This window comes from Pristiophorus japonicus, chromosome 1 (genome assembly GCF_044704955.1).
Source record: "Pristiophorus japonicus isolate sPriJap1 chromosome 1, sPriJap1.hap1, whole genome shotgun sequence".
Classification (NCBI taxonomy): Eukaryota; Metazoa; Chordata; class Chondrichthyes; family Pristiophoridae; genus Pristiophorus; species Pristiophorus japonicus.
In genome coordinates, this window is record NC_091977.1 from 140077767 (window position 1) to 140105741 (window position 27975).

Consider the following 27975-nt stretch of genomic DNA (forward strand, 5'->3'; position numbering starts at 1 on the left):
CTGATTTAGCGCCCCCGATCATTGAAGCTCAGTTTCGGTTGAATTTTACGGACGAAGATACAAACCTTTTCCAGGCGCTAGCTGGACCGCCCTGCCATGATTAACATCCCAAAATCATCAAACCTGAAAATCCAGCCCCCTAGGGAGCCATTCACTGCTCTTTTTATTTCCAGTCCCAGCTGCATGTTGTAGCTGCTTCCCTTTGGGAGTGGGCTCTGTTACTAGTGGAAATTCCTGGTCTCGCAATGAATCAGGAATTCTTCCTTGCATCATAGAGCCTGAATCGGGAGCAAAGTAGCACTGTTGGATAGGAGCAGCAGCCAGGCCTGGCAGCAAGGAGCACATTTGTGAACTGGGGAGAAGGGTCTTGGAGGTTGGGGGTGGCGCTTGGCGATCTGAGAGAGGGGTTACAGGATGAGAGTGTCTCAGAACTGGAGGATTGAAGTTGAAGGCAGAGTGACTCTGAACTGTGGGAAAAGGGTTAGAGGGGGATGAATGTCTCTGTGAAGGGTAAAGTGTGACTGTTGATGTAGATTTGGGGGAATTCTTGTCTGATCGGTCTGCAGAATATGGATGAACCCAAATTTTATTTTTGAAAAAATTTGTAAAAAAGCATTTAACATTAACACAGTGTACAATTTCTATCATAAAAGTTCAACATTTTTCAGAGAAAGATACTTTTTGACCCCCTAAAAAATGTGCCAATAGCGAACATGAGAGCCAGTAACTATTTTAAGGTGTGTACAATTCTAAATTTGTTAGCTATAGCCTTGTATCAGAATGTTCTATGAAGAAACCAAGTATAATCTTATTTTCTGTTATTTGAGGGCAGGCGGGTTATGGAATAATTACTGCAGACCTCATATGTATTAAGATGTGAATGCCTCAATTAAAGCACTTGATAATCAGTGACATTCTTGAAGTAATAAACTGTGAACTATGTAGCCACAGAAGTCATATTTCTCTTCAACAGGCTTAGCTTAGTAGTGATTGATTTTATATCAGTTTGAGCCTCCTCTATTTGCAGTTCAGCCTGATCAGTTTAAGTACATACTGTATTCCAGCTCCTGGGCTAACAGGACTGTGTCTACTGGGCCATTTTACATGTGAAGTAAGCATATCAGTAGAAGAAATAAAACTTTCCATTAAGCTACTATTAACCACGCAGTGCTCTGAAAATAAGAATATAAGAAATAGGAGCAGTAGTAGGCCAATACGGCCTATCGAGCCTGCTCTGCTATTCAATAAGATCATGGCTGAACTTCAACATCAACTGCACTTTCCTACCTTATCCCCATACCCCTTGATTCCCTTAATGCCCCAAAATCTATCGATCTCAGTCTTGAACCGTTTGGGGTAGAGAATTCCAAAGATTCACAATACCCTGAGTGAAGAAATTTCTCCTCATCTTAGCCCTAAATGGCCGACCCTTTGTCCTGTGACTATGACCTCTAGTTCTAGACTCTCCAGCTAGGGGGAACAGCCTCTCAGTATCTACCCTGTCAACCCCTCTAAGAATTTTATACGGTTCAATAGGATCACCTCTCATTCTTCCAAACTCCTGAGAATCCAGGCCCATTCACTCAATCTCTCCTCAGAGGACAGCCTTCTCATCCCTGGACTCAATCTAGTGAACCAGTGTTGCACCCACTCTAAGGCAAGTATATCCTTCCTTAGCTAAGGAGACCAAACTTGCGCACAATACTCCAGGTGTGGTCTCACCAAAGCCCTATATAATTGCAGCAAGTATTCCTTACTCTTATACTGCAACCCTCTTGCAATAAAGGCTAACAGCTGTTTGCTAATTGGAATATGTTTTCAAATTAGAATTCTGGTCTTAAGATTATTTAAGATTGACCTGAAGCCCGTGTATGGTTAGAGCCAAGGTTTGGACATATCCTTCCCACATGAATGAATATAAAAGTACTGCTGCGACCATTAAAATTCATATAAAATTCTGACTGGACTGGACAGATTAGATGCAGGAAGAATGTTCCCGATGTTGGGGAAGCCCAGAACCAGGGGTCACAGTCTAAGGATAAGGGGTAAGCCATTTAGGACCAAGATGAGGAGAAACTTCTTCACTCAAGAGTTGTGAACCTGTGGAATTCTGTGCAGAGTTGTTGATGCCAGTTCGTTAGATATATTCAAGAGGGAGTTGGATATGACCCTTATGGCTAAAGGGATCAAGGGGTATAGAGCGAAAGCAGGAAAAGGGTACTGAGGTAAATGATCAGCCATGATCTTATTGAATGGTGGTGCAGGCTTGAAGGGCTGAATGGCCTACTCCTGCACCTATTTGTTATGTTTCTATTACATGTCTATTGCTTGTGATGTAATGCACAATATAATATTTATAAAGGCACCGGACATGTAACTCCCCTCCACTGATGACTCAGTGCGTTTATCCAATGAGTTGCTGAGCCATACAGAACAGCAAGGTTGCTGGATTTAATTCCCAGTCTACGGGTGGCAGGAATGCTACAATTGGCCCCAGTATTCTTGGACTAGGGAGAAGAGAGTTGCCCAAGGTACCCTGGGCAATTCTCTTCTCTCTCGCCCTTCCCTTACTGAAAGCGTGAATGTCAGATGAAGACGGAATTAGCCTAAACAATTATTTCCTCACGGCTGAGTAGCCTGTTAATACTCATTGTCAGTCTCCATCATAAATCATGGCCACGTGGGCAAAGTACCCATTGCCTGTATCTCAGAAAATAGTCAACCGCTTCACAATAGGGCAACAAATTGCAGAAAACTCATTAGACACATCTAGTGAGAAAATATGTCTTGTATATTTCACAATGTACCTTAATCCCAACCTGAGGAGAGTGCTCCTGATTCTCCAGTGTGAATTTATCCATTTCTTGCATTGTGCCCTTTCTCAATGAGATTGCTAGTTTAGTGCCAAATTATGTGGTTCTGTCATTTGGATCTAGGGTTGAGACTACCTAAACTCAATTTATGTAGGCTCTTGAGTCTTTCATACTAACTGTCTGGGTTCGAGGGAATGAGGTGAGTGCAGCTTTTAAAATGACTGGAATAGCAGCAGATATGTGAGGGAGACGGCAGAAGCAGGAACAACACCACCCATTTATTGAGCACTTGGATGTGGTGGATCAGTGGGACAGGATATGGGCAGAAGAGCTTTGGGTGAGCTGAAGTTTTTTTTTAATTCATTCATGGGATGTGGGTGTCACTGGCATGGCCAGCATTGGAGTAATCAAGCCTTTAGGTGACATGAAGGAGGATTTCAGTGGCAGTTGGCTTGAGATACGGGCAGAGTCAGGTGATGTTGCAGAGGTAGTCAGTTTTTGCGATGGAGGGGTTATGGGGTTAGAAGCTTAGCCCAGGGGTGAATGAGAAGCTGAAGTTGCAGACAGTCTGGTTCAACTTGAAACAGCGGCCAGAAAATGGGTTGAAGTTGGTGGCAAGGGTATGGAGGTTGTGTCATAAATGTGCTGTAAGGATTCAAAAGAATGGAGATTTTTGTGACTTTGGGAAAGGGAAGTTCAAGACCCCAAAATTGGTTTGAAGCTGGAAGCTGGAGTAGAAAAAAAAGAAATGGCCTATTCTGGCAAGAACATTGTTTTTAAAATTGTACAAAATAGTCAGCAACTATTTGTTTAATAGCGCTGCGAACGCAAATATTGTTCTATTAAAGATAACATAGAGTGACAGAAGTGATTTACAGACATACAAAAGACAGGAAAAGACCAGTTGGTCTATTGAGCCCGCCCGATAGAGCCGTGATTTTGTTTTATTATTGCCCATCCTAGTTTCCCTTGCGAAAGTGGTGGTGGACCTTCTTCTTGAGTCACTGCAGTCCAAGTGGTGAAAGCACTCGCAGAATGCTGTTAGGTAGGGAGTTACAGGATTTTGACCCAGCGATGATGAAGGAACGGCAATATATGTTCAAGTCAGGATGGTGTATGCCTTGGAGGTGATGGTGTTCCCATATGCCTACTGCCGTTGTCCTTCTAGGTGTTGGAGGTTGCGGGTTTGCCAAAGAAAACTTGGCAAGTTGCTGCAGTGTATCTTGTAGATAGTACACACTGCAGCTACGGTACTCTGGTGATTGAGTTAGTAGATGTTTAAACCAGTGCATGGGTGCCGATCAAGTGGACTGCTTTGTCCTGGATGGTGTTGAACTTCCTGAGTGTTGTTGCAGCTGCACCTATCCAGGCAAATGGAGAGTAATCTACTACACTTCTGACTTAAGCCTTGTAGGTGATGGAAAGGCTTTGCGGAGTCGGGAGGTGAGCCACTTGGCCCAGAATACCCAGCCTCTGACCTGCTTTGGTAGCCACAGCATTTATGTGGCTGGTGTAGTTGGGTCTCTGGTCAGTGATGACCCCAGGATGTTGATGGTACCATTCGTCAATGGTAATGCCACTGGATATCAAGAGGTGGTGGTTAGGCTCTCTCTTGTTGGAGATGGTCATTGCCTGCAGTCTGTTATCTCAGCATACTATTTGACCCTGAGCTGAGCTTCCAACCCCATATCCTCTCCATCACAAAGACCACCTACTACTGCCTTCGTGTCACTGCCGTTGTCTCATGTTTGGAAAACAACTCTCTTCTATTTTATGAACATCTGGAGTACTCTGTGCAGTTTTGTGCTCCACTATAAGAAGGATATTGGGGCATGAGAGAGTGTATAACAATATTCACTTACGCTGCCTGATATGAGAAAATACAAAGACGAAGAAAGATTTGATAAAATTGTAGCGCTTTCGTTAGAACAGAGATTGTGGAATGATTTGTCAGAGGTGTTTAAAATGATGCAGAGATGGGCCAAACTAGCTAGGAAAAAATCTGTTTCCAGTGGTTGAGAAGTCTATGATAAGTGAAATACTTACAAGATTAAATGTAATAATAATAATAACTTTTATTTATATCACGCCTTTAACATAGTAAAACGTCTCAAGTTGCTTCACAGCAGTGTTACAAGACAAAACAGATAAATTTGACACCGAGCCACAAAAGAAGAAATTAAGGCAAATGACCAAAAGCTTGGTTGAAAAAGTAGGTTTTAAGGAGTGTCTTAAAGAAGGAAAGAGAGGTGAAGCAGTTTAGGGAGGGAGTTCCAGAGCTTAGGACAAACAGCTGAAGGCACGGCCACCGATGGTTGAGCAGTTATAATGAGGGATGCTCAAGAAGGCAGAATTTGAGGAGCACAGACACCTTGTGGGGGTGTGAGGCTGAAAAAGATTACAGAGATAGGAAGGGGAAAGTCCATGGAGTGATTTGTAAACAAGGATGGGAATTTTGAAATCGAGGCGTTGTTTAACTGGGAGCCAATGTAGGTCAGAAAGCACAGGGGTGATGGGTGATCGTGCCTCGGTGCAAGTTAGGACACAGGCTGCTGAGATTTGGATGACCCTAAGTTTTACGTAGTGTAGAATGTGGGAAGCCAGCCAGGAGTGAGTTGGAGTAGTCAAGTTTAGAGGTAATAAAAGCATGAATAAGGGTTTCAGCATCAGAAGAGCTGAGGCAGGGGCCGAGGCAGGCAATGTTATGGAGATGGAAATGTAAAATATTTAGAACAGAAAGCAGGAGAAATGTTTTTACAGAGAGGGTTTTGAGGGTGTGGAATGCACTACCAGAGGTAGTAATTCAAGTATAGACCATGTCAACATTTAAGAATAGATTCGACAGATGGTTGAATGAAAGGAGGAACAAAGGGACATGGCAGCAGGGCAGGTGCATGAGATTTGGGGGCTGAAATTTAGGCATGCCAGAGAGCTGGTGCACCTATGATTTTTTACCTGGTTTTTCCGCCGGGAGTGATGAGGTGGCCATCCAATTGATTTTCAGGACTTAGAAGCTTTTTTAACGTTCGACCGGAAGTCGGTCATAATGGGGTCAGTAGTGCGGCAGTAAATCATGCTGAGGGGCGGAAGTTGGGGCGGGATCGAATCTCCACCACTGTCACTCAGCGGCCGGGCGGTGGCGACATCACAGTGCGTGTGCGTCACCACGCTCTCTCCCCTCGTTAAAGGAAAGAGAATCGGGGAATTTTTAGCTTCGGTAGGGAGGGTTTTGGCTGGGCCAGCGGCCTGGCACCCAAGAGGATGTGCCAGGCTGCCTGTTAGCGGCCCGGCTGAACTCGGAGGAACAATAGTCCGGTCGACATGGAAGTCGGCCAGCAAAAAGAAAAGATGGCGGTTGCGGCCTTTGGCCCTCGCCTTTAATGGCCACCTCACCGCCAGGACAGAGAGAGAGAGCAGACAAGGTGCACTGACAGAAAAAGTTGTGGGGGCACCGTTCAGTGGCTCGTGGATTTTTTTTCAGCAAATTTTGGGGCGGATTGAAATGGAGGTGCAGGATAGCGGCAGTGCGCGCTTTGATGACACACTTGCAGTGGTCGGCAGCAGCGGGGTGGAAGTGGGGACAAGCCGAAAAATCCCCAAGCTGAATTTGGGTTGGGGTGGCCAATGGACTGGAACGTGACGGCCACTTGATTCCGCTGCGTGGCTGCTGCAAAACGGCGGAAACGGGCCTTATACGGACCCTGAATTTCGGCCGCTAGGACTACTGCTCATGTGGTGTATAAACACTAACATAGAATGATGGGCAAATGCCTGTTTCCATATTATAATTTCTAAGTAATTCTATATAATGTAATCATTACATTTCTGGATACTACTGAAAAAATAATCAACGAGGCAAGTCTTTAAACAAGATTTAAAATTTAAAGCAAAATTCTTTTTTTTGTTTTGTTACTAACTTCAAGAGATGTTGAGATAATGTTTTTCATACTTCCTCCAAATATTAATAGAAAATGTAAATCAAAGTTTCAGTTAAAATAATGCAATAGACACGATTACTTTACGGCTGACAAGCATTTTGAACTTGTACATATGCAGAAGTTTGTTTGTTTTAATTAATATTGCCAAATCCTTATCTGTCACCATAGATGTGTCAACATTGCAGACTGACCTTTGCTGTTTATGCTGAGGTTAGTAAAAGTTTATGCTGTTCATTTGGCACACATTTTAGATGGTTTAGTTCCCCCTTTTGTTTGATATTTATTTTTGAAAATCTAAAAAAAAAATTGCCTGGAGCAAACTACTTGGGATGGGTGGTAGCAATCTGTAAATGAGCTAGTGGACATATCAGTAATGGTGCTGAATAAAGTTTCTTATATAACCATCTTCACTCCTCTGAATCACCTGCAATTTAGGTGGCTGTTTTGTGTGTTGATTTACCGAGATAACAACCTATATGATTTGTAGTTTGGTAATGTTCTTGGTAAGATAAGATTGTTACATCTGCAGGCAAACTAAATTGTTCAAATGTAAAACAACTGGCAATCAAAGAAGGTTGGAGAAGACACAAGTTGACCATTATAGTTTTGCCATTTTCAAGCTGGATAATTTGAAATGCAACACAAAATGGAGAGAAAAACAAATTTCCTTCTCTGGGTGATAATTTTCAGAGAACAACTAGGCATTGAATTACTCGGTAGGTGGGGTGGGACAATGTCCCACAATGTGCCTTGCATCAGTCTATTCCTTCCGATCACACTGATGATAAATACATCAACCGGGTATCTCTGACTCAGTTAGATGCACTCTCATCCCTTCTTTCCTTGTTGTTTTTTTCAATAAACCAGATGCTAAATTATCAGCCCTGGTTCAATGGTAGCACTCTTGCCTCTGGATAAGAAGGTTATAATTTCAAGTTCCATTCCAAAGACTTGAGCACATAATCTATGTTGACACTTCAGTGTAGTACTGAGGGAGGTGCTATCTTTCAGATGAGACAGTAATGTAAGGCCGCTGCTCATGTGGACACAGAAGATCCCATGGCACTAGTTAAAGAAGAGCATACGAATTCTCCTAGTATCCTGGTCAAAATTATCCCTCACCCAACACCACTAAAAACAGACTATCTGATCACTTACCTCATTGCTGTTTGTGGAATCTTGTGCACAAATTGACTGCCACATTTCCTACATCACAAGAGTGATTACACTTCAAACGTACTTCATTGGCTGTGGAGCACTTTGGGACATCTGTATGTGAAAGCTGCTATATAAATGCAAATTATTTCTTTCATTTTATTATGTAAATATGAATTGATCTCCTATGGCATTATGCATATTTAGTTTGTGGTCTGGATCACAGATGCAATGTTTAAATACGAGACTGGCCTATCCCTTTAATACTACTGTTCAGGTACTCTTAGTTGGGATGTTCTGTAAATAGGTCCTGAAGTCAATTATGCAAATTGCTGTTGTTATTGGAAGTTTTTCTAGATTTGCAGTTGCTTAGTTCTTTCTATGAGCGTAATGACCCCTCTAGGTTATATCCAGGTCAGAAAAATAGCAGGAAATAGCTAGGTTACTTTCTATATGCTTTTTCTTAAAAGATTATGAAAAACACCAAATTACAGCTGAACAAAGTGTGGCACCTGGATGTGATGGGTGCTCTCAAAAAGTTATATAGATAGCTATCATGTTTCTGCAGTTAGATGTTAAAATTCAAACAGGAGAAATAATTGTTTTGTTATCCACATTGACTAACATACATGTCTTTCTCGTTGCAGCCGCCCTCAGAAGGTTTGCCTCTGCCCATTCCTACCAGTTCATCCACTGAATGTCTCCACATGCCTGTATATAGTTCAGCATCCAGCAGAGGTGAGTAAGGCTGTGGGAAGAGGCATAAGTCAGCAGCCATCTAACAGGAACAGGACTATGGAAGAGGGCAAGAGGAAACTATATCATATGAATCAGTCGAGATTTCCACGAGCCTCTCTAAGCTGTACATGGGTGTAGTGATTACAAAATGTGTAAACTTGTCAGTAGCTGGTTCCCCATCCGTTGCCAGATTTGCTCACACCCATCACAATAAAGTATCATTATTTCTGCTGCTGTGAAATCTGCTGCAATGACCTTCAGTGTCATTTCCCTTTCCAGGCATTTGACATTGTTTAACTATTTTGAGGCAAATGTTCAGGGACCAAATGTATTATGATGTGTTACTGATAACTGGTTTATCAAAGCTTTAAAGGAGCGGCATGATTTAAATAATAACAAAAAATAAATCAGTTGTTCTTTGATGTCAGGATAGTTTGAGATATATTAACTAAGTGTGGTAAAATGGCTGGATAAATATCAACCTGAAATCATCCTAGGTTAAGTATATGGCATAATATCTGGCAGCAAACCATTTATGTTTCACATTAACCATGTATCATTGAAGAAAGATTGCGTTGGTCTTTTTAGGGGAGTGCTACCTTGTGATAAAGAATCATCAAGCCACTGTCTCCTTTGCCTTGTATATGTTCCAGCTGGATCAAATTTGGCCAAGGGGAGAGGGGGGGACAGCCAACACTGCTCTTCAAATGGTCAATGCGTGTTCCAGATTGATCAAATTTAGCTGAAGGAACAGCCAGGTGACCGACTTGTAAGCTTCTGTCAACGATGCGTTTCATATCGCCAAAATGTGAGCAAGAGCACTTTGAGGTGACTCAGCCTCTGGCTTTTTTTTCCCCCTCTGTCCCTTCCTAAGCCGAAGCAAGTGACTTCTGTTACGGAATATGCCATGGATATTAATGCACACTCTACAACCTTTTAGCACAGCACATTGGAGAACCAGCAAGCTTTTCACCTTACCCTCCTATTATAATGCACGCAACAGTGGCCCTTTAGAGACTCTTGTGTGCAATTGTTCCCTTCCCCATCAGGACAAGAACATCCCGATCTCTGCTCAGCACCTCCTTGAGCAACATGACATCCAGAATGGGAGATCAAACTTGCAATGCTGCTGCCACACATTGGTGCTCTAATATTTGTTGCCACAGATCTGTTCACAATGTAAACAGCGGTGGCCCCTGCAGTTTTAGGGCCATTACTCTTCTAAATATGTGTGAATGATATAGACTAGGGTATGGGGACACAATATCAAAATTTGCAGATGACATAAAAATAGGAAGTGTGGTTAACTGTGAGGAGCACTGTAAGCAACTTGTGGAGGACATGGACAGGATAGTAGATTGGGCAGATAGATGTGGAAATCTGTGGCATTGTTGGAGGAAGAATGAGAGGAAATACACACTAAGTGGTAACATTTTAAAAGGGAAAAAAAAAGCAGAGAAACCAGGGAGGAAAAATTGATTATCAACCATTTTGAAGTACTAACATCGCCTGAGCACTATTTAGCGGTAGCGATATTGGTTTTTAACTCCCTAAGAGTGGAGTGCTAAGGGAAGCTTTCCACACTTCTCTTAGGACGCTAAGCTGGCAGTGCTACTGAAGTTCTGGCACTAATGTACCGGCATCCTCGCGCTAAAAGAGAAGGTTAGCGGTAAAAAACAAAAACTTGAAAAAAACATTACAATTCAAATAATTAACACATCAGAAACACCAAATAAAGTAGAATCAATGCACATAAAGTTAAATAAAATCTCTCAAACTTACCTTATACACTCATCCCTTTCAGCTGTGAAGGCCAGCTTTTTCTGGCATGATTAGTGCCAGGCAATAACATTCAAGTTGGCTTCCGTGGTGCTACTGGGTAACATTCCCTGCGGTACCTATTAGTGTTGCCACTAAAACCCTAATCAAGTTGGCGAGCGGCGCTAATAATGTTGCGCCCGGGCGATAAGCCTTTAGCCCCTACGGTAGCGCTCTTCACCAGCAGTAACAGGTGGTGCTAATCTATTCAATTTCTTGCCCTAGGAGTTTAGATAGATTAATCCTTAAACTTGGGAGGACAAATGAATAAAGCTGTAAAAATAAACTTATTTGCTCCGTGGACCCTGATTTAAATCCTGCTAGACTACCTGTGCTAGGCAGAAAATCGGTGGGAATTGGCGGAAAATTGCATCGCCCGGAGATTGACACCAGATAAATGGTGGGATTAGCTGCTGGAGCTGTCTTGCGGAGATCTCGTGATTGGGAAAGGGGAACCAAGTCTTCGACTGGGAGGCCTAAACTTTTCTTGTGCGGCTTGGTGAAGCATTCTTGCTCCTCCTGGCATTTTTAAAAAACGTACCTTTTTGGCCCTCTTCTGCTTCAATCTACTTCCTCGCTAGGTTGGCCAAGTGGAAAACTCACTGTGGCTTCACTCTCAGGTAGCTGAGTTCAAACTGCAGTTTGGTCCCAATGATGTCAGTCGGAATCTGTGGAGAGAACAGATAAGTTAACATTTCAGATATGGGCTCTTCATAATTACTCATTACATCATGAGTTTTTCTGGCTTCCAAATAGTTGTGACATCTATCCCTAGCAATACTTATGTATTCAGGTTTAGAAAAATTGCTATTTACTGGTTTACTGGCTGGTGGATACTGTGGTGTTGGTGTGAGGTAGTTAAAAGAAAAATAATTAAATTATATCAATAACTTGTAATATTGCCACATCAACACAGACTGTCTGAAGCAAACAACTGTGAGCATGAAACCATAGCCAAGAGTATGTGTACTATATAAATAATTCTTCAGGTAAGAGCAGTCAGCATCACTTTGTTAAATATCATTAGCAGCGAATGCACATGAGTTCTTGTCAGAGTTAGTCAGTGGAACATTTCATGATAATGGAGATTTCATCATTAAGGGAGAGAAAAACAAGAGTGTTATGCTCCAAGTGTATGTTTTGATAGATAATTGCAGAGCTGCAGATTGTGAAGAAATTTGTATTCTGCAGTATTCTGTTTCGATAAATTAGATGGCACAAGTGCAGGAGATCTTGTGGAACAAAAGCATTTTTATGTATGGAGGGATGGTGTGTAGAATATGAAGAGAAACTAGGAACAAGCTTTAGGTGAGTGAAATTTCATTTGTTTGACTGAATCTATGAATCCTAAATTATCAGATAGAACGAACAAAACTAGGATTACGGGTCCAAGAGATTCTTCACTGCCAGATTAATTTATTACGTGGAATGGAATTATTTATTTTAAGACTACAATTATTTTTTAGCTGGTAATACCAGCAGCAAATAAGTTTATGATTAGCTTTTTGCACTGATTAATACTTTAAAAGTTACAAACAAACAAGAAGGGAATCGAGGGATATGGGGACAGTGCAGGAGAGTGGAGTTGAGGTCAAAGATCAGCCATGATCTCATTGAATGGCAGATCAGGCACGAGGGGCCGAATGGCCTACTCCTGCTCCTAATTCTTATCTCCTTATCTCTAAAAGTTGCTGCAGTGGCAAAGCATGCCGGTGCTACATCAAAGTATGACATGCAGCATGGTGGGATAAGATTTCATCCTTTCTGTTCCTCACTAAGGAGAGGACTGTGTTGATGTGGAAATATTGCACATTATTGAAATAATTTAATTATTTGTCTTTTAACTATCTCACACCACTAATTTACCAGTAAACCAGTAAATGGCAATACTTGGAAGGGGAAATTGTCTTATGTATTGCTGGGGACAGATTTGTTCTGAAAGATTTATTGGAATTTGGGAAATGCACGAAGGCTAAAAGTAAGGAGGAAATTTCAGATCAGCTCTCCAACATTTAGTTTTCAAGTGCTGAGACCATACATATTTCATGTGCAGAAGGTTAGAACATGAGCTGCAAAGATCTGTGTTGGGGAACAGATTTTTGTATTGGAAATTTGAAAGTGAGACTTTTTCTAGTGTAATGGCTCAAAACTCTTCTAACACTTCATAAACTTTTTCTTAAATCAGGAGAGTCGAGTACTGCGAACTGTGCCTCTTCTAGCTGCCTGCCTTCCAGCTGACAAATGCAAAGTCTTTATTGGGAGACGTTTTAGTGAGGAGAGGTAAAGATACATTCTGTTCCATATTTGTACATTACAACAGTGACTACATTTCAAAAGTACTTCTTGGCTGAATAAATCAATTTTGGACGTCCTAACATTGTGATACGTGCTATATAAATGCAAGTCTTCCTTCCTTCCTTCCCTCCCTTTCTTTTCTCTCTTTCACTCCCTCCCTCCTTTCCTTCCTCCCTCTCTCCTTTCCTTCCTTCCTCTCTCCTTTCCTTCCTCCATCCCTCCCTTCCATTTCCCTCCCTCCCTTCCATTTCCCTCCCTACTTTCCATTTCCCTCCCTCCCTTCCTTCCTCCATCCCTCTCTCCCTTTCTCAGTTTCTGAGAAATTCCTCAAGAAAATGATATAAAGGATATGTAACCTCCTAAAATACCAGAGAAATGGACAACCTGCTTAGCTATCAGGCCACCTTGGAAAGTGGATACCATTGAAAGCCTTCTAAACTATCAGGGATATGGACTTCACTTGTACTTAACCCAGAGATGGCTATTGAAATAGGATAGACGTAGTGCATAATTAAAAAAAAAAAGGAAAATGCATAATTTTTTAAAAAAGTCACTCACACCGTATCAGCAACTGTAACTTGTAACCCATAAAATACTCAAATTTGTGGCTTTTTAGTTGCTAATTGGAAATGCATGGAATGGTTAGAACTGGACTGATGCTGAATTATCTGTCATTCCATTCATCTTCAGATACCAGAGGCATCGCCCAGAAGAATCAAAATGATACAGCCAATTTATGGTGTAGGGGATTATTTTACTTGACTGATAGCTGCTACCTGTACTTGGATCAACAGAAAAATAGTGATGGTAGATAGCATCTGCAGGCCTGTCAATTGGAGTATCTTTTTAGTTTCATCAAATTTGGCTTTCATCGAAATGTTAGCTAAGGATGATTTTCAGTTTGTTATGTTTGTTCTACCTGGACATTTGTCATCTAAACTGAGAAGCACTACTTTCTTAGGTATTTCTGGATCCAGGCTACTGTAAGTGGATGATGTTGGAAGAGGAAAAATGCCCAGTGTAACTTACTTCTTTGTAAAAGAGTCGGGCCTATTAGAGACCAAAACGATAACATAGGAACAGGAGTGGGTCATTGAGCTCCACGAGGCTGTTCCACCATTGAATGAGATTATGGCTGATCTGCGACCTAACTCCATATACCCGCCTTTGACCCATATCCCTTAATACCTTTGGTTAACAAAAAGCTATCAATCTCAGATTTAGAAGTAACAATCGATCTAGCATCAATTGCCATTTGCGGAAGAGAGTTCCAAACTTCAATCACCCTTTGTGTGTAGAAGTGATTCCTAATTTCACCCCTGAAAAGTCTGACTCTAAATTTTAGACTCCAACCTCCAGTCTAGAATCCCCAACCAGCGGAAATAGATTCTCTCTATCTACCCTATCTGTTCCCCTTAATATCTTGAAAACGTAAATCAGATCACCCGTTAACCTTCTAAATTCTAGGGAATACAACCCTAATTTTTGTAATCTCTCCTCGTAACTTAACCCTTGGAGTCCGGGTATCATTCTGGTAAACCTACGCTGCACTCCCTCCGAGGCCAATATATCCTTCCCAAGGTGTGGTGCCCAGAACTGCTCACGGCACGCCAGTCTAACCAGGGCTTTGTATAGCTGCAGCATAACTTCTACCCCCTTGTATTCTAGTCCTTTAGATTTAAAAGCCAGCATTCCATTAGGCTTTTCGATTATTTTCTGTACCTGTTCATGACATTTTAATGATTGATGTACCTGGACCCCCAAGTCTCTTTGGACTTCCACTACTTTTAGCTTTTCACTATTTATAAAGTACCCTGCCCTATGCTTTCTATGTCCAAAGTGGATGACCTGGCATTTGCCGACATTGAAATCCATTTGCCACAGTTTTGCCCATTCACTTAATCTATCAATATCCCTTTGTAATTTTATGCTTTCATCTACACTGTCTACAATGCCACCTACCTTTGTGTCATCAGCAAATTTGGATATATGGCTTCCTATGCCATCATTTAAGTCGTTAATAAATACTGTGAATAGTTGAGGTCCCAACACTGATCCCTGCAGGACACCACTAGTCACATCCTGCCAATCTGAGTACCTACCCATTATTCCTACTCTCTGTCTCCTGCTGCTCAGTCAATTTCCTAACTAGGTCAACAATTTGCCTCAATTCCCTGGGTTTCTACCTTAGTTAACAGTCTCTTGTGTGGGACTTTATCAATTGGCTTCTGGATAACCTGTGTGGGGGCCAAAATGTGGGTATGGTTATTAATTAATACTTTGCATCTCTCTTCACAAAAGACAGGGACAATGCGGACATTATAGTTGAGGAGGAGTGTGAAATATTAGATGAGATAAACATAGTGAGAGGACATATCAAGGGGTTTAGCATCTTTGAAAGGGGATAAATCACCAGGCTCGGATGAAATGTATCTCGGGCTGCTAAGAGAAGCAAGGGAGGAAATAAACAAGGCTCTGACCATCATTTTCCAATCTTCTCTGGCTACAGGTGTTGCACTGGAGGACTGCTAATGTTGTACCATTGTTTAAAAAGGAAGAAAGAGATAGACCGAGTAATTACAGGCCAGTCAGCCTAACCTCTGCAGTGGGAAAATTATTGGAAAAAATTCTGAGAGACAGTGTTAATCAACTTTTAGCAAGGCACGGATTAATAGAGGAATGTCAGCATGGATTTGTTATAGGAAGGTTGTGTTTGACTAACTTGATAGAATTTATTGAGGAGTTAGCAAGGAGGGCGGTGAGAGTGGAGCATTTGATGATCTACCTGGATTTTAGCAAGGCTTTTGACAAGATAGAAACATAGAAATTTACAGCGCAGAAGGAGGTCATTTTGGCCCATCGTGTCTGCGCCGGCCGACAAAGAGCCGCATGGCCCTTGGTCAGCAGCCCTAAAGGTTACATATAAACCTAAGAACAGTGACGGAAAGGCAAAGAGCACCCAGCCCAACCAGTCCGCCTCACACAACCTCGACACCCCTTATACTGAAACATTCTACACTCCACCCCAACCGGAGCCATGTGATCTCCTGGGAGAGGCAAAAACCAGATAAAAACCCAGGTCAATTTAGGGAGAAAAAATCTGTGAAAATTCCTCTCCGACCCATCCAGGCGATCGAAACTAATGCAGGAGATCACCCTGGCCGTATTCTATTCCCTGCAGTGCTTACCATTATATCTGCGCCGTCCAACAAAAGGTCATCCAGTCTAATCCCAATTACCAGCTCTAGGTACGTAACCCTGCAGGTTACTGCACTTTAAGTGCCCATCCAACCATCTCTTAAAAGTGCTGAGAGTTTCTGCATCCACCACTCTTCCAGACAGCGAGTTCCAGATCCCTACAACCCTCTGCGTAAAGAAGCCCCCCCCTCAAATCTCCTCTAAACCTTCCACCAACCACCTTAAAACTAATAGATCCTCATAATAGATCCCTTCACCAATGGAAATAGACACTTACTATCCACTATGTCCAGACCCCTCAATATTTTGTACACCTCAATGAGGTCTCCTCTCAACCTCCTCTGTTCCAATGAGAACAAACTCAGCCTATCCAATCTGTCCTCATAACTAAGATTCTCCATTCCAGGCAGCATCCTAGTAAATCTCCTCTGCACCCTCTCTATTGCAATCACGTCCTGCCTATAATCCGGCGACCAGAACTGCACGCAGTACTCCAGCTGTGGCCAAGTATTATACAATTTAAGCATAACCTCCCTGCTGCCTCAGCCAATAAAGACAAGCATTCCGTATACCTTCTTAACCATCTTATCCACCTGGCCTGCTACTTTCAGGGATCTGTGGACAAGCACTCCAAGGTCCCTTTGTTCATCTACATTATTAAGTGGCCTACCGCTTAATGTGTATACCCTTTCCTTATTAGCCCTCCCTAAGTGCATCACCTCACACTTCTCTGTATTAAATTCCATTTGCCACTGCTTTGCCCACCTGACCAGTAGATTGATATCCACCTGCAGCCCATGACTTTCCTCTTCATTATCAACCACACAGCCAATTTTAGTATCGTCTACAAACTTTTTAATCATGCTCCCTATATTCAAATATAAATTGTTGATATATACCACAAAAAGCAAGGGACCCAGTACTGAGCCCTGCGGAACCCCACTGGAAACATCCTTCCAGTCACAAAAACATCCATCAATCATTACCCTTTGCTTCCAACCTCCACGCCAATTTTGGATCCAACTTGACACTTTGCCCTGAATCCCATGGGCTTTAACCTTCATGACCAGTCTACCATGTGGGACCTTATCAAAAGCCTTGCTAAAATCCATATATACTACATCGTACGCACTACCCTCATCGACCCTCTTGGTTACCTCTTCAAAAAATTTAATCAGGTTAGTCAAACACGATCTTCCCATAACAAATCCGTGCTGACTGTCCCTAATTGATCTTTGCCTTTTCAAATGCAGATTTATCCTGTCTTTCAGGATTTTTTCCAATAATTTTCCCACCACTGAGATTAGGGTGACAGGCCTGTAATTACTCAGCCTATCCCTTTCTCCCTTCTTAAACAAGGGTACTACATTAGCAGTCCTCCAATGCTCCGGCACCATGCCCAGATCCAAAGAGGACAGGAAAATGATGGTCAAGGCCTGTGCTATTTCCTCTTTTACTTTGCTCAACAGCCTGGGATGCATTTCATCCGGGCCTGGGGACTTATCTACTTTCAAAGCTGCTAAACCCCTTAATATTTCCTCATGGCAGCTAATGGGATCCAAGGGAAAGTGGAAAGTTGGATCCAAAATTGGCTCAGAGGCAGGAAGCAAAGGGTAATGGTTGATGGGTGTTCTTGTGACTGGAGGGCTGCTTCCAGTGGGCTTCCGCAGAGTTCAGTACTAGGTCCCTTGCTTTTTGTGGTATATATCAATCATTTCGACTTCAATGTAGAGGGCATGATTAAGAAGTTTTCAGGTAACACAAAAATTGGGCGTATGATTGATAGTGAGGTTGAAAGCTGTGCACTGCAGGAAGATGTAATGCATTGGTCAGGTGGACAGAAAAGTGACAAATGGAATTCAATCTGGAGAAGTGTGAGGTAATGCATTTGGGGAGAACCAACAAGATAAAGGTTAGATCAAACTCATTTATTTCCATCAATGACGAAGATGACATCAGGAAAAATAGAAAAAAGTTACAGTTAAAGGCACTATATCTGAATGCATTCGCGACAAAATAGATTAAATAAAAGCACAGATAGAAATAAATGAGTTTGATCAAATAGCCATTACAGAGACTTAGCTGCAGAGTAACCAAGGTTGGGAAATAAATATTCCAGGATACTTGACTTTTAGAAGAGATAGGCAGAATGGAAAAGGAGGGTTTGTACCTCTGATAATAAAGCATGGGATAAAGACAGTAGAAAGTGTCTTAGATCGGAAAAACAAGATTGGAATCACTGGGTGGAGCTAAGAAACAAGAAGGGACAAAAAACACTGATGGGAATAGATTTGGGCCTCCCTAACAGGAGATGTAGTGTTGGGCACAGTATAAATCAGGAAATTAGAGGTGCATGTAACAATGGTAATACAGTAATCATGTGGGACTTTAATTTTCATACAGACTGGGCAAACCAAATTTGTAGTAATAGTGCAGAGGATGAGTTCATGGAATGCATTTAAAGTTGTTTTGTAGATCAATATGTCAAGGAACCAACAAGGTAACAGGCTATAGAAACATAGAAACAGAGAAAATAGGTGCAGGAGCAGGCTATTCAGCCCTTCTAGCCTGCACCGCCATTCAATGAGTTCATGGCTGAACATGAAACTTCAGTACCCCCTTCCTGCTTTCTCGCCATACCCCTTGATCCCCCGAGTAGTAAGGACTTCATCTAACTCCCTTTTGAATATATTTAGTGAATTGGCCTCAACTACTTTCTGTGGCAGAGAATTCCACAGGTTCACCACTCTCTGAGTGAAGAAGTTTCTCCTCATCTCGATCCTAAATGGCTTACCCCTTATCCTTAGACTGTGACCCCTGGTTCTGGACTTCCCCAACATTGGGAACATTCTTCCTGCATCCAATCTGTCCAAACCCGTTAGAATTTTAAACGTTTCTATGAGGTCCCCTCTCACTCTTCTGAACTCCAGTGAATACAAGCCCAGTTGATCCAGTCTTTCTTGATAGGTCGGTCCCACCATCCCGGGAATCAGTCTGGTGAATCTTCGCTGCACTCCCTCAATAGCAAGAATGTCCTTCCTCAAGTTAGGAGACCAAAACTGTACACAATACTCCAGGTGTGGCCTCACCAAGGCCCTGTACAACTGTAGCAACACCTCCCTGCCCCTGTATTCAAATCCCCTCGCTATGAAGGCCAACATGCCATTTGCTTTCTTAACCGCCTGCTGTACCTGCATGCCAACCTTCAATGACTGATGTACCATGACACCCAGATCTCGCTGCACCTTCCCCCTTCCTAATCTGTCACCATTCAGATAATAATCTGTCTCTCTGTTTTTACCACCAAAGTGGATAACCTCACATTTATCCACATTATACTTCATCTGCCACGCATTTGCCCACTCACCTAACCTATCCAAGTCACTCTGCAGCCTCATAGCATCCTCCTCGCAGCTCACACTGCCACCCAACTTAGTGTCATCCGCAAATTTGGAGATACTACATTTAATCCCCTCGTCTAAATCATTAATGTACAATGTAAACAGCTGGGGCCCCAGCACAGAACCTTGCGGTACCCCACTAGTCACGGCCTGCCATTCTGAAAAGTACACATTTACTCCTACTCTTTGCTTCCTGTCTGACAACCAGTTCTCAATCCACGTCAGCACACTACCCCCAATCCCATGTGCTTTAACTTTGCACATTAATCTCCTGTGTGGGACCTTGTCGAAAGCCTTCTGAAAGTCCAAATATACCACATCAACTGGTTCTCCTTTGTCCACTTTATTGGAAACATCCTCAAAAAATTCCAAAAGATTTGTCAAGCATGATCTCCCTTTCATAAATCCATGCTGACTTGGACCTATCATATCACCATTTTCCAAATGCGCTGCTATGACATCCTTAATAATTGATTCCATCATTTTACCCACTACTGAGGTCAGGCTGACCAGTCTATAATTCCCTGCTTTCTCTCTCCCTCCTTTTTTAAAAAGTGGGGTTACATTGGCTACCCTCCACTCGATAGGAACTGATCCAGAGTCAATGGAATGTTGGAAAATGACTGTCAATGCATCCGCTATTTCCAAGGCCACCTCCTTAAGTACTCTGGGATGCAGTCCATCAGGCCCTGAGGATTTATCGGCCTTCAATCCCATCAATTTCCCCAACACAATTTCCCGACTAATAAAGATTTCCCTCAGTTATCTTATATCTAGTATTGTGTTATGAGACAGGATTAATTACCTTGTAGGAAAGGAGCGCCTGGAGAGCAGTGATCATAATATGATAGTATTCTATGTTGGATTTAGTTAAGTCTGAAACTAGTGTCTTAAATGTGAACAAAGCAAACTGCGTAGGTAGGTATGAGAGGCGAATTGACTAAAATAAGTTGGAAAGCTCGATTAAAAGATATGACGGTAGATAAGCAATGGCAAATATTTAAAGAAATAATTCATAATTTGCAATGAATGTACATTCCCTTAAGGAATAAAAACCACACAGGTGAAATGGTCCAACCATGGCAAACAAGAGAAGTTAAAGGTAGTAATACAAAAGCAAATTACTGCGAGTGCTGGAAATCTGAAATAAAAACAGAAAATGCTGGGAATGCTCAGGCAGCATCTGTGGAGAGAGAAACAGAGTTAACGTTACAGGTTGATGACCTTTCGTCAGAACTGGAAAGAAACACCTCTTTTAGACCAATCTTTACTTATCCCACCACCATCTCCTTTTACTTTGTACAATCATACATGTTGTCATTTAATCACGCCTGACTTCCCGTTTGCTCTTTCCTTCGCTCCTCCCTTTCCCTGCCCTGCACTTGCTTAAAATCTGTTACATCTCTAACTTTTTCAAGTTCTGACAAAAGGTCATCGACCTGAAACGTTAACTCTGCTTCTCTCTTCACAGATGCAGCCATACCTGCCTAGTACTCCCAGTGGCCGTCGGGGTAGCAGCTCCCTAGGGAGCTCCTCTGCTAAACAACTTTCCACCCTCAAGCTCCCCCCTCCCACTGTCTAAATTTCCCCAAGCCCCAGCCCTAGCCCGAATAGACCCTAATATGGGGTCTTAAACTCTTAAATCCCCACTCTATCCCCAACCCTGCGAATCCCAAAGTTCAGGCCTACCTCGGGCCTCCCGCCAACCACACATCGGCAACTCGACGCTACATGTGCCTCCCGGCTGGATCTCCTGCAGCGACTGGATGACTTGGCACGGGCTAGACCTCCGGGCTGAACCATCTGCGGCGACTCGACGCGACCTGGGCCTCCCGGCTGGACTTCCTGCGACGACCTGACGCGACCTGGGCCTCCGGGCTGGACCTCCTGCGGCGACTGGGCCTGGCTATCAGGCCTCCACCTTCCCCCACTCCCCATCTGGACCTCTCCTTCCCCACTGATGGCCTGGCCTCCTCTCCTCCTGCAGCACGTGGTGAGTACAATGGCTGTGACCCCCCCCCCCCCATTCTGAACTCCAGTACACCACTGCCCCCCCCCACCGCCCAATGCTTGCCCCCAACCAAGCCTTGGATCACCTACCATCATTGGCGCTACCCAGCGCCGAGCCTGTGGCCAACATCTCGCCATAGGCAACTAGGCCCATACAGCAGTGCCTATTCTCTAGTCATCTTGGAAGACCTTGCTCAGCTAAGCCCGTGTGGTAGCCGGTGTGCAATGACCACCCCATGTTAAAAGAAATCACACACAGGCATCTTCCACTCCTCTAACATGAAGCTCGGGACCTTCACAGATGCAGCCAGACCTGCTTAGTACTCCCAGCATTTTGTTTTTATTTAAATTAAAGAGAGCGTTTGATTAAAGAAAGAGGCTTATAATGTCGCCAAAAAGAGTAGTAAGCCGAAGGATTGGGAGGATTTTCAGCAAAGGAGGACCAAGAACTTGATAGAGAGAGAAAATTTATGAGAGTAAACTAGCAAATGACATAAAAACAGTTTATAAATTCTTCTTTCGGTAGGTAAAAATGAAAGATTAGCGAAAGTAAACATGGGTCCCTCACAGGCAGAGACAGGAGAACTTATAATGGGGAATAAGGAAATGGCAGAGACATTAAACAAATACTTGTATCTGTCTTCACAGAAAAATACACAAAAAACATCCCGGAAATGTGGGAACCAAGGGTCTAATGAGAATGAGGAACTTAAAGAAATTAGTATTAGTAAATAAATAGTACTGGAGAATTTAATGGAACTAAAAGCCAACAAATCCATTGAACCTGATGGCCTATAGCCTAGGGTTTTAAAAGACGTGGCTGCAGAGATAGTGGATGCATTGTTTTTGATCTTCCAGAATTTCTTAAATTCTCGGGTCCCCGTGGATTGGAAGGTAGTAAGTATAACCCCACTATTCAAGAAAGGAGAGAGAGAGAAAATGGGAACTAGAGACCAGTTAGCCTGAAGTTAGTAGTCGGGAAAATGCTAGAATCTATTATTGGGGACGTGGTAACAGGGCATTGGAAATCATAATGGCCCGGAACTTATGGTCCTGATAAAGGGATAAAGGTGACCTGGCACTGTTTGCCGTCATTTCACCTTTGAAACTGACCAGAACTTCAAGATGTAGCACGTGCGTAGCCTGACACGGAAATCCTGTAGTTGCAGCCTGTCAGTCACTGCTTCTCCAGAGGCTGCCCTGTGGAGCCCCCGCCTCCTTCCACTACCGGCCCGACCCAGTGCCGGCAAACAGTGAAATCACTGATTTGACGAAAAGTTCCCCTTTTCCGAGCAAATATCGCTGTTAGAAACTCTTTAAATATTAGATCCATTCAAACGAGGCGTAACTGAGTTTTTAACAGTGATCTGAGTAATAACTACTGATAGACAACCGTTCTGGCCCTGAAAAGCTAATTTTATAATGGTGGAATGTCAAATTTCTCCAATAAATTAAAAATTACTTGATTTTAAATGTAATAAAAAAGGTAATTTTTTTTAGAAGCTGAAATATCATGAACAAACTATGTGTATGTCCCAATCTTTATTTCATTCTCTGTTAAAAAAATAAAATTGATCTCCGTGCTTTCTATTTCCTGGTTCCCTGTGTGAGAATTCTGCATTATGATTGGCTGCTTAGACAGCTTATTGACATCACAGCAGCTCGCACGAACGGATTTCCACTATAGTGCATTGATTTTGACTGCACCTGGGGAAAGCCGAACTTCTCAATACAGAGATCGTGAGGGGGCATTCTGGGGTCACCATTGACCAGAAACTTAACTGGACCAGCCACATAAATACTGTAGCTACAAGAGCAGGTCAGAGGTTGGGTATTCTGCAACGAGTGTCTCACCTCCTAACTCCCCAAAGCCTTTCCACCATCTACAAGGCACAAGTCAGGAGTGTGATGGAACACTCTTCATTTGCCTGGATGAATGCAGCTCCAACAACACTCAAGAAGCTCGACACCATCTAGGACAAAGCTGCCTGTTTGAGTGGCACCACATCCACCATCTTTAAGATTCACTTCCTCCACCACCGGTGCACCGTGGCTGCAGTATTTACCATCTACAAGATGCACTGCAGCATTTCGCCAAGGTTTCTTTGACATCACCTCCCAAACCTGTGACCTCTACCACCTAGAAGGACAAAGGCAGCAGGCACATGGGGACACCAGGGGTACGGTAACATAGTGGTTTTGTTACTGGATTAGTAATCCAGAGGCCTGGACTAATGATCTGGAGACATGCATTCAAATCTCACCACGGCAGCTGGGGAATTTAAATTCAATTAATTAAATAAATCTGGAATAACAAAAACAAAATCAGTAATGGTGACCATGAAACTACTGGATTGTCGTAAAAACGCATCCAGTTCACTAATGTCCTTTTGGAAAGAAAATCTGCCCTCTTTTCCCGGTCAGGTTTATATGTGACTCCAGACCCACAGCAATGTGGTTGAATCTTAAGTGCCCTCTGAAATGGCCTAGCAAACCACTCAGTTGTATTCAAGAAGGTGGCTTACCACCACCTTCTCGTGCGCAATTGGGGATGGGCAATAAATGCTGGCCTTGCCGGCGACACATCCCGGGAATGAATTAAAAAATTGATTAAAAAAGAAAGAATTTAAAAAACCATCATCTCCAATTCACACACCATCTTGACTTGGAAATATATCACCGTTCCTTCATTGTCACAGGCAATTAGGGATGGGCAATAAATGCTGGCCTTGCCAGCAACGCCCACCATCCCATGAACAAATATTTTAAAAATTCAAGACACATCATTAGATTTTTGGATATTTAGAGAATAAAGGGATATGGGGATAGTGTAGGAAGATGGAGTTGAGGTAAGAGATCAGCCATGATTTTATTGAATGGCTGAGCAGGCTTGAAGGGCTAAAGGGACGAATAGCCTACTCCTGCTCCTATTTCTTATGTAGATAGACAATTGTTTTGTAATTCTCATTATCAATAACCTAAGGCACATCTACTGTAATTAATCTCTCAACAGTTTCTCTGAAGTAAAAAAATCTGAAATAAAACTTCTGCACCAACAAGCTTCTAAAATTTAAGATCAAGTTTGTTTTCAAATCATTTGGAAAACAAACAAGCCTTTAAATAGTGTCCTGAGGAAAGACACAATTCCAATTGGACTGAGCGAATTATACTGATTCAGACTTGGAGATTCTCCACACATGTGAAGAATGGTGGGGTGGGGCAGGGTTCAATTGCTGCTCAAAACAGGGGTGAGTTTGGCAGAGTTCTTGCTAGCATGAGGCCGGAGCTGTTTTGAGGCTTGGGTCTCAATTATATGCAGCCAGTGTGCTGTATGCGCTTGGCTGCAGCTCACATATCCGGGAAGGCTATGAAATCGGCCAGCTCCAATGCTGAGTCGTTGGGTCGGGATTGTGAGGGAAGGGGAGATCCAATCTGACAATAGGGAGAGTAGAGTGGGCCAGCAGCATGCTGCAGTGTTTTCTGGCTCTGGGCACTGCTGCCCCTCCTGTCTGCACCAAATAAAAGTTGAAGGTTTCTTGACCATTTCATTGGCAACCTGCAAATGATTAGGTCGCTCAGTGCTTGGTACCACAAGGCATAGTGTGCACAGTGCATACTCATCTCATTTATACCTGAAAATTGAAACCGGAGTGTATAACACTGATTAGGATAGTGATTTACATATTTAAGCAGCCACCCGCCTGTTTCAGGATGACAGGTTGCATGACCATTTAAAGGCCCACCTGAAAATTATATCAGACGTCAATGGCGTCAATGGAGTGGCTGGGATGTTTCCCGCCACATCTGCCCCGCCGACCCCCCGCCCCCCACTATCAATTGACACTGAGGACAAGATACAATCGAGTTTAAAAATACTTAACTGAAGGAGGGCAAACTTCAGTGAGCTGAAAAGGGATTTGGCCGAGGTGGACTGGAATCAAAAATTGGTAAGCAAAACAGTAATTGAACAATGGGAAGCCTATAAAGAGGAGCTAGTTAAGGTACAGAATAGATACATTCCCACAAGGGGGAAAAGAAGAATAGAGATTATCATGAGACAGAAAAAGGAGGCTTATGACCAATGTATAATTCACAATACAGTAGAGAATCAAGCTGAATATAGAAAGTGCAGAGGCGATCTCAAAAAGGGAATAAAAGGCAAAGAGAGAGTACGAGAATAGATTTAACAAAATTTAAGGAGATATTTCATAATTCTCAACTAAGATAGTTTCCATTGAGAAAGAAAGACTCTACGAGAAGGATGAACCATCTGTGGCCAACTAAGGAAGTTAAGGATGGTATCAAATTGAATGAAAAGGCATACAATGTTGCAAAGATTAGTGGTAGGCTAGAAGATTGAGAACATTTTAGAAACCAACAAAGGATGACCAAAAAAATAATAGAGGGAGAAAATAGATTATGAGGGTAAACTAGCAAGAAATATAAAAACAGACAGTGAGAGCCACTACAAGTATATAAAAAGGAAGCGAATAGCTAAAGTAAATCTTGGTCCCTTAGAGGATGAGTCTGGGAAATTAATAATGGGAAACAAGGAAATGGCAGAGACTTTAAACAAATATCTTCATGGTAGAAGAGACTAAAAGCATCCCAATAATAGTAGAAAATCAGAGGGAAAAAGGGAGAGTAAATTAAAACAATCCTTTGCATTAGAGAAAAAGTGCTAGGCAAACTAATGGGGCTAAGGGCTGATACGTCCCCTGATCCTGATGGCCTGCATCCTAGGGTCTTAAAAGAAGTGGTTGCAGAGATAGTGGATGCATTGGTTGTGATCTTCCAAAATACCGTAGATTCTGGAACGGTTCCAGCGGATTGTAAACCGCAAATGTAACGTCCTTATTCAAGAAAGGGGGGAGACAGAAAGCAGGAAACTATAAGCCAGTTAGCCTAACATCTGTCATTGGGACAATGCTGGAATCCATTATTAAGGAAGTAGTAGCAGGACATTAAGAAAATCATAATATAATCAAGCAGAGTCAACATGGTTTTATGAAAGGGAAATCATGTTTGACAAATTTATTAGAGTTTTTTGATGATGTAATGAGCAGCATGAATAAAGGGGAACCAGTAGATGTAGTGTATTTGGATTTCCAAAAGACATTAAATAAGGTGCCACATAAAAGGTTACTACACAAGAGAAGAGCTCATGCTGTTGGGGGTAATATATTAACATGGATAGAGGATTGGCTAACTAACAGAAAACAGAGAGTCGGGATAAATGGGTCATTTTCCGGTTGGCAAACAATGACTAGTGGGGTGCCGCAGGGTTCAATGCTGGGTCCTCAACTATTTACAATCTACATTAATGACTTGGATGAAGGGACCGAGTGTAATATAGCCAAGTTTGCTGATGATGCAAAGGTGGGTGGGGAAGCAAACTGTGAGGACGACACAAAACACCTGCGAACGGATATAGACAGGCTAAGTGAGTGGGCAAAAATTTGACAGATGGAGTATAATGTGGGAAAATGTGAGGTTATCCACTTTGGTAGGAAGAATAGAAAAGCAAAATATTATTTAAATGGAAAGAGACTACAGTATGCTGTGGTTCAGAGGGATCTGGGTGTCCTTGTACATGAAGCGCAAAAAGTTAGCATGCAGGTCCATCAAGTAATTAGGAAGGCAAATGGAATGTTGGCCTTTATTGCAAGGGGGATGGAGTATAAAAGTAGGGATATCTTGCTACAACTGTACGCTGGGCGTTGGTGAGACCACACCTCGAGTACTGCGTGCAGTTTTGGTGCTGGATTTTTGTTTGGATTGCACCTCTGTTAGCGCATGGAGGGGTTGTAATGGGTCCCGAAATGCTCAGTGCCCTGCTGGGAAATTTGGTGCCGGTGTTGCGGCGGCGCCGAGTAGTAGCGCCTGGGAGCGTCATGCTGGTGTGCAACGCCCCCAGTTTCGACAGTGATGCGATATTAGCTTGGAGTGGTACCCGTAGCGCTCCGTAGTGAGACCACCTGAGAAAACTAGCAGTCTGAGCTGTCCTGGGGCATTAAGGGAAGGAATGATTTGAAAAGGTAAGCTTAATTGATAATTCTTTGGGGTTTCTTTGCGATTCATCTTTATTTGGGGGATGTTTATCGGAAATGTTTTTTGTGTTTTCTGTCCCGATTTTCTTTTTTGCAGGGAGGCCTCTCTTAGGGCACTCCGAAGTCGGATCTTTAGCAACGGAGTTTCAGTTGCTCTCCCGGCCTAGCGCCATAAGAGAGGTGTGGAACATCTCCCTTAGCATTCCACTCCACTCTCAGGGCGCAGCAACCAAATTTTTTGGCTGCCGTCGCAATCCATTTTCCAGTGCAAAATTTACCGACCCACCACCATTAGTGCCTCCAACCAAAAGTCCAGCCCGAAGTCTCCTTATTTAAGGAGAGATATACTTGCATTGGAGGCAGTCCAGAGAAGATTCACTAGGTTGATTCCTGGGATGAAGGGGTTATCTTATGAGGAAAGGTTGAGCAGTTTGGGCCTTTACTCATTGGAGTTGAGAATGAGAGGTGATCTTATTGAAACATATGATTCTGAGGGGGCTTCACAGGGTAGATGCTGAGAGGATGTTTCTCCTCGTGGGGGAATCTAGAACTAGAGGGC

General features: G+C 42.8%; 1 protein-coding gene across 2 annotated transcripts in view; it reads left to right on the forward strand.

Moving 5' to 3' along the window:
- dtwd2 (DTW domain containing 2) overlaps positions 1–27975 on the forward strand; it is a 263343-nt gene that overhangs the window by 105529 nt on the left and 129839 nt on the right. Inside the window, exons 1-3 of one of the 2 annotated variants that reach the window (XM_070883411.1) lie at positions 6918–6961; positions 8554–8644; positions 12648–12742. In XM_070883411.1, coding sequence (XP_070739512.1) covers positions 6954–6961; positions 8554–8644; positions 12648–12742 — 194 coding nt within the window. In that variant the 5' untranslated portion in view covers positions 6918–6953. Of the gene's footprint in view, positions 1–6917; positions 6962–8553; positions 8645–12647; positions 12743–27975 lie in introns of those variants that run through there. The other variant, XM_070883402.1, reaches the window with a different exon arrangement.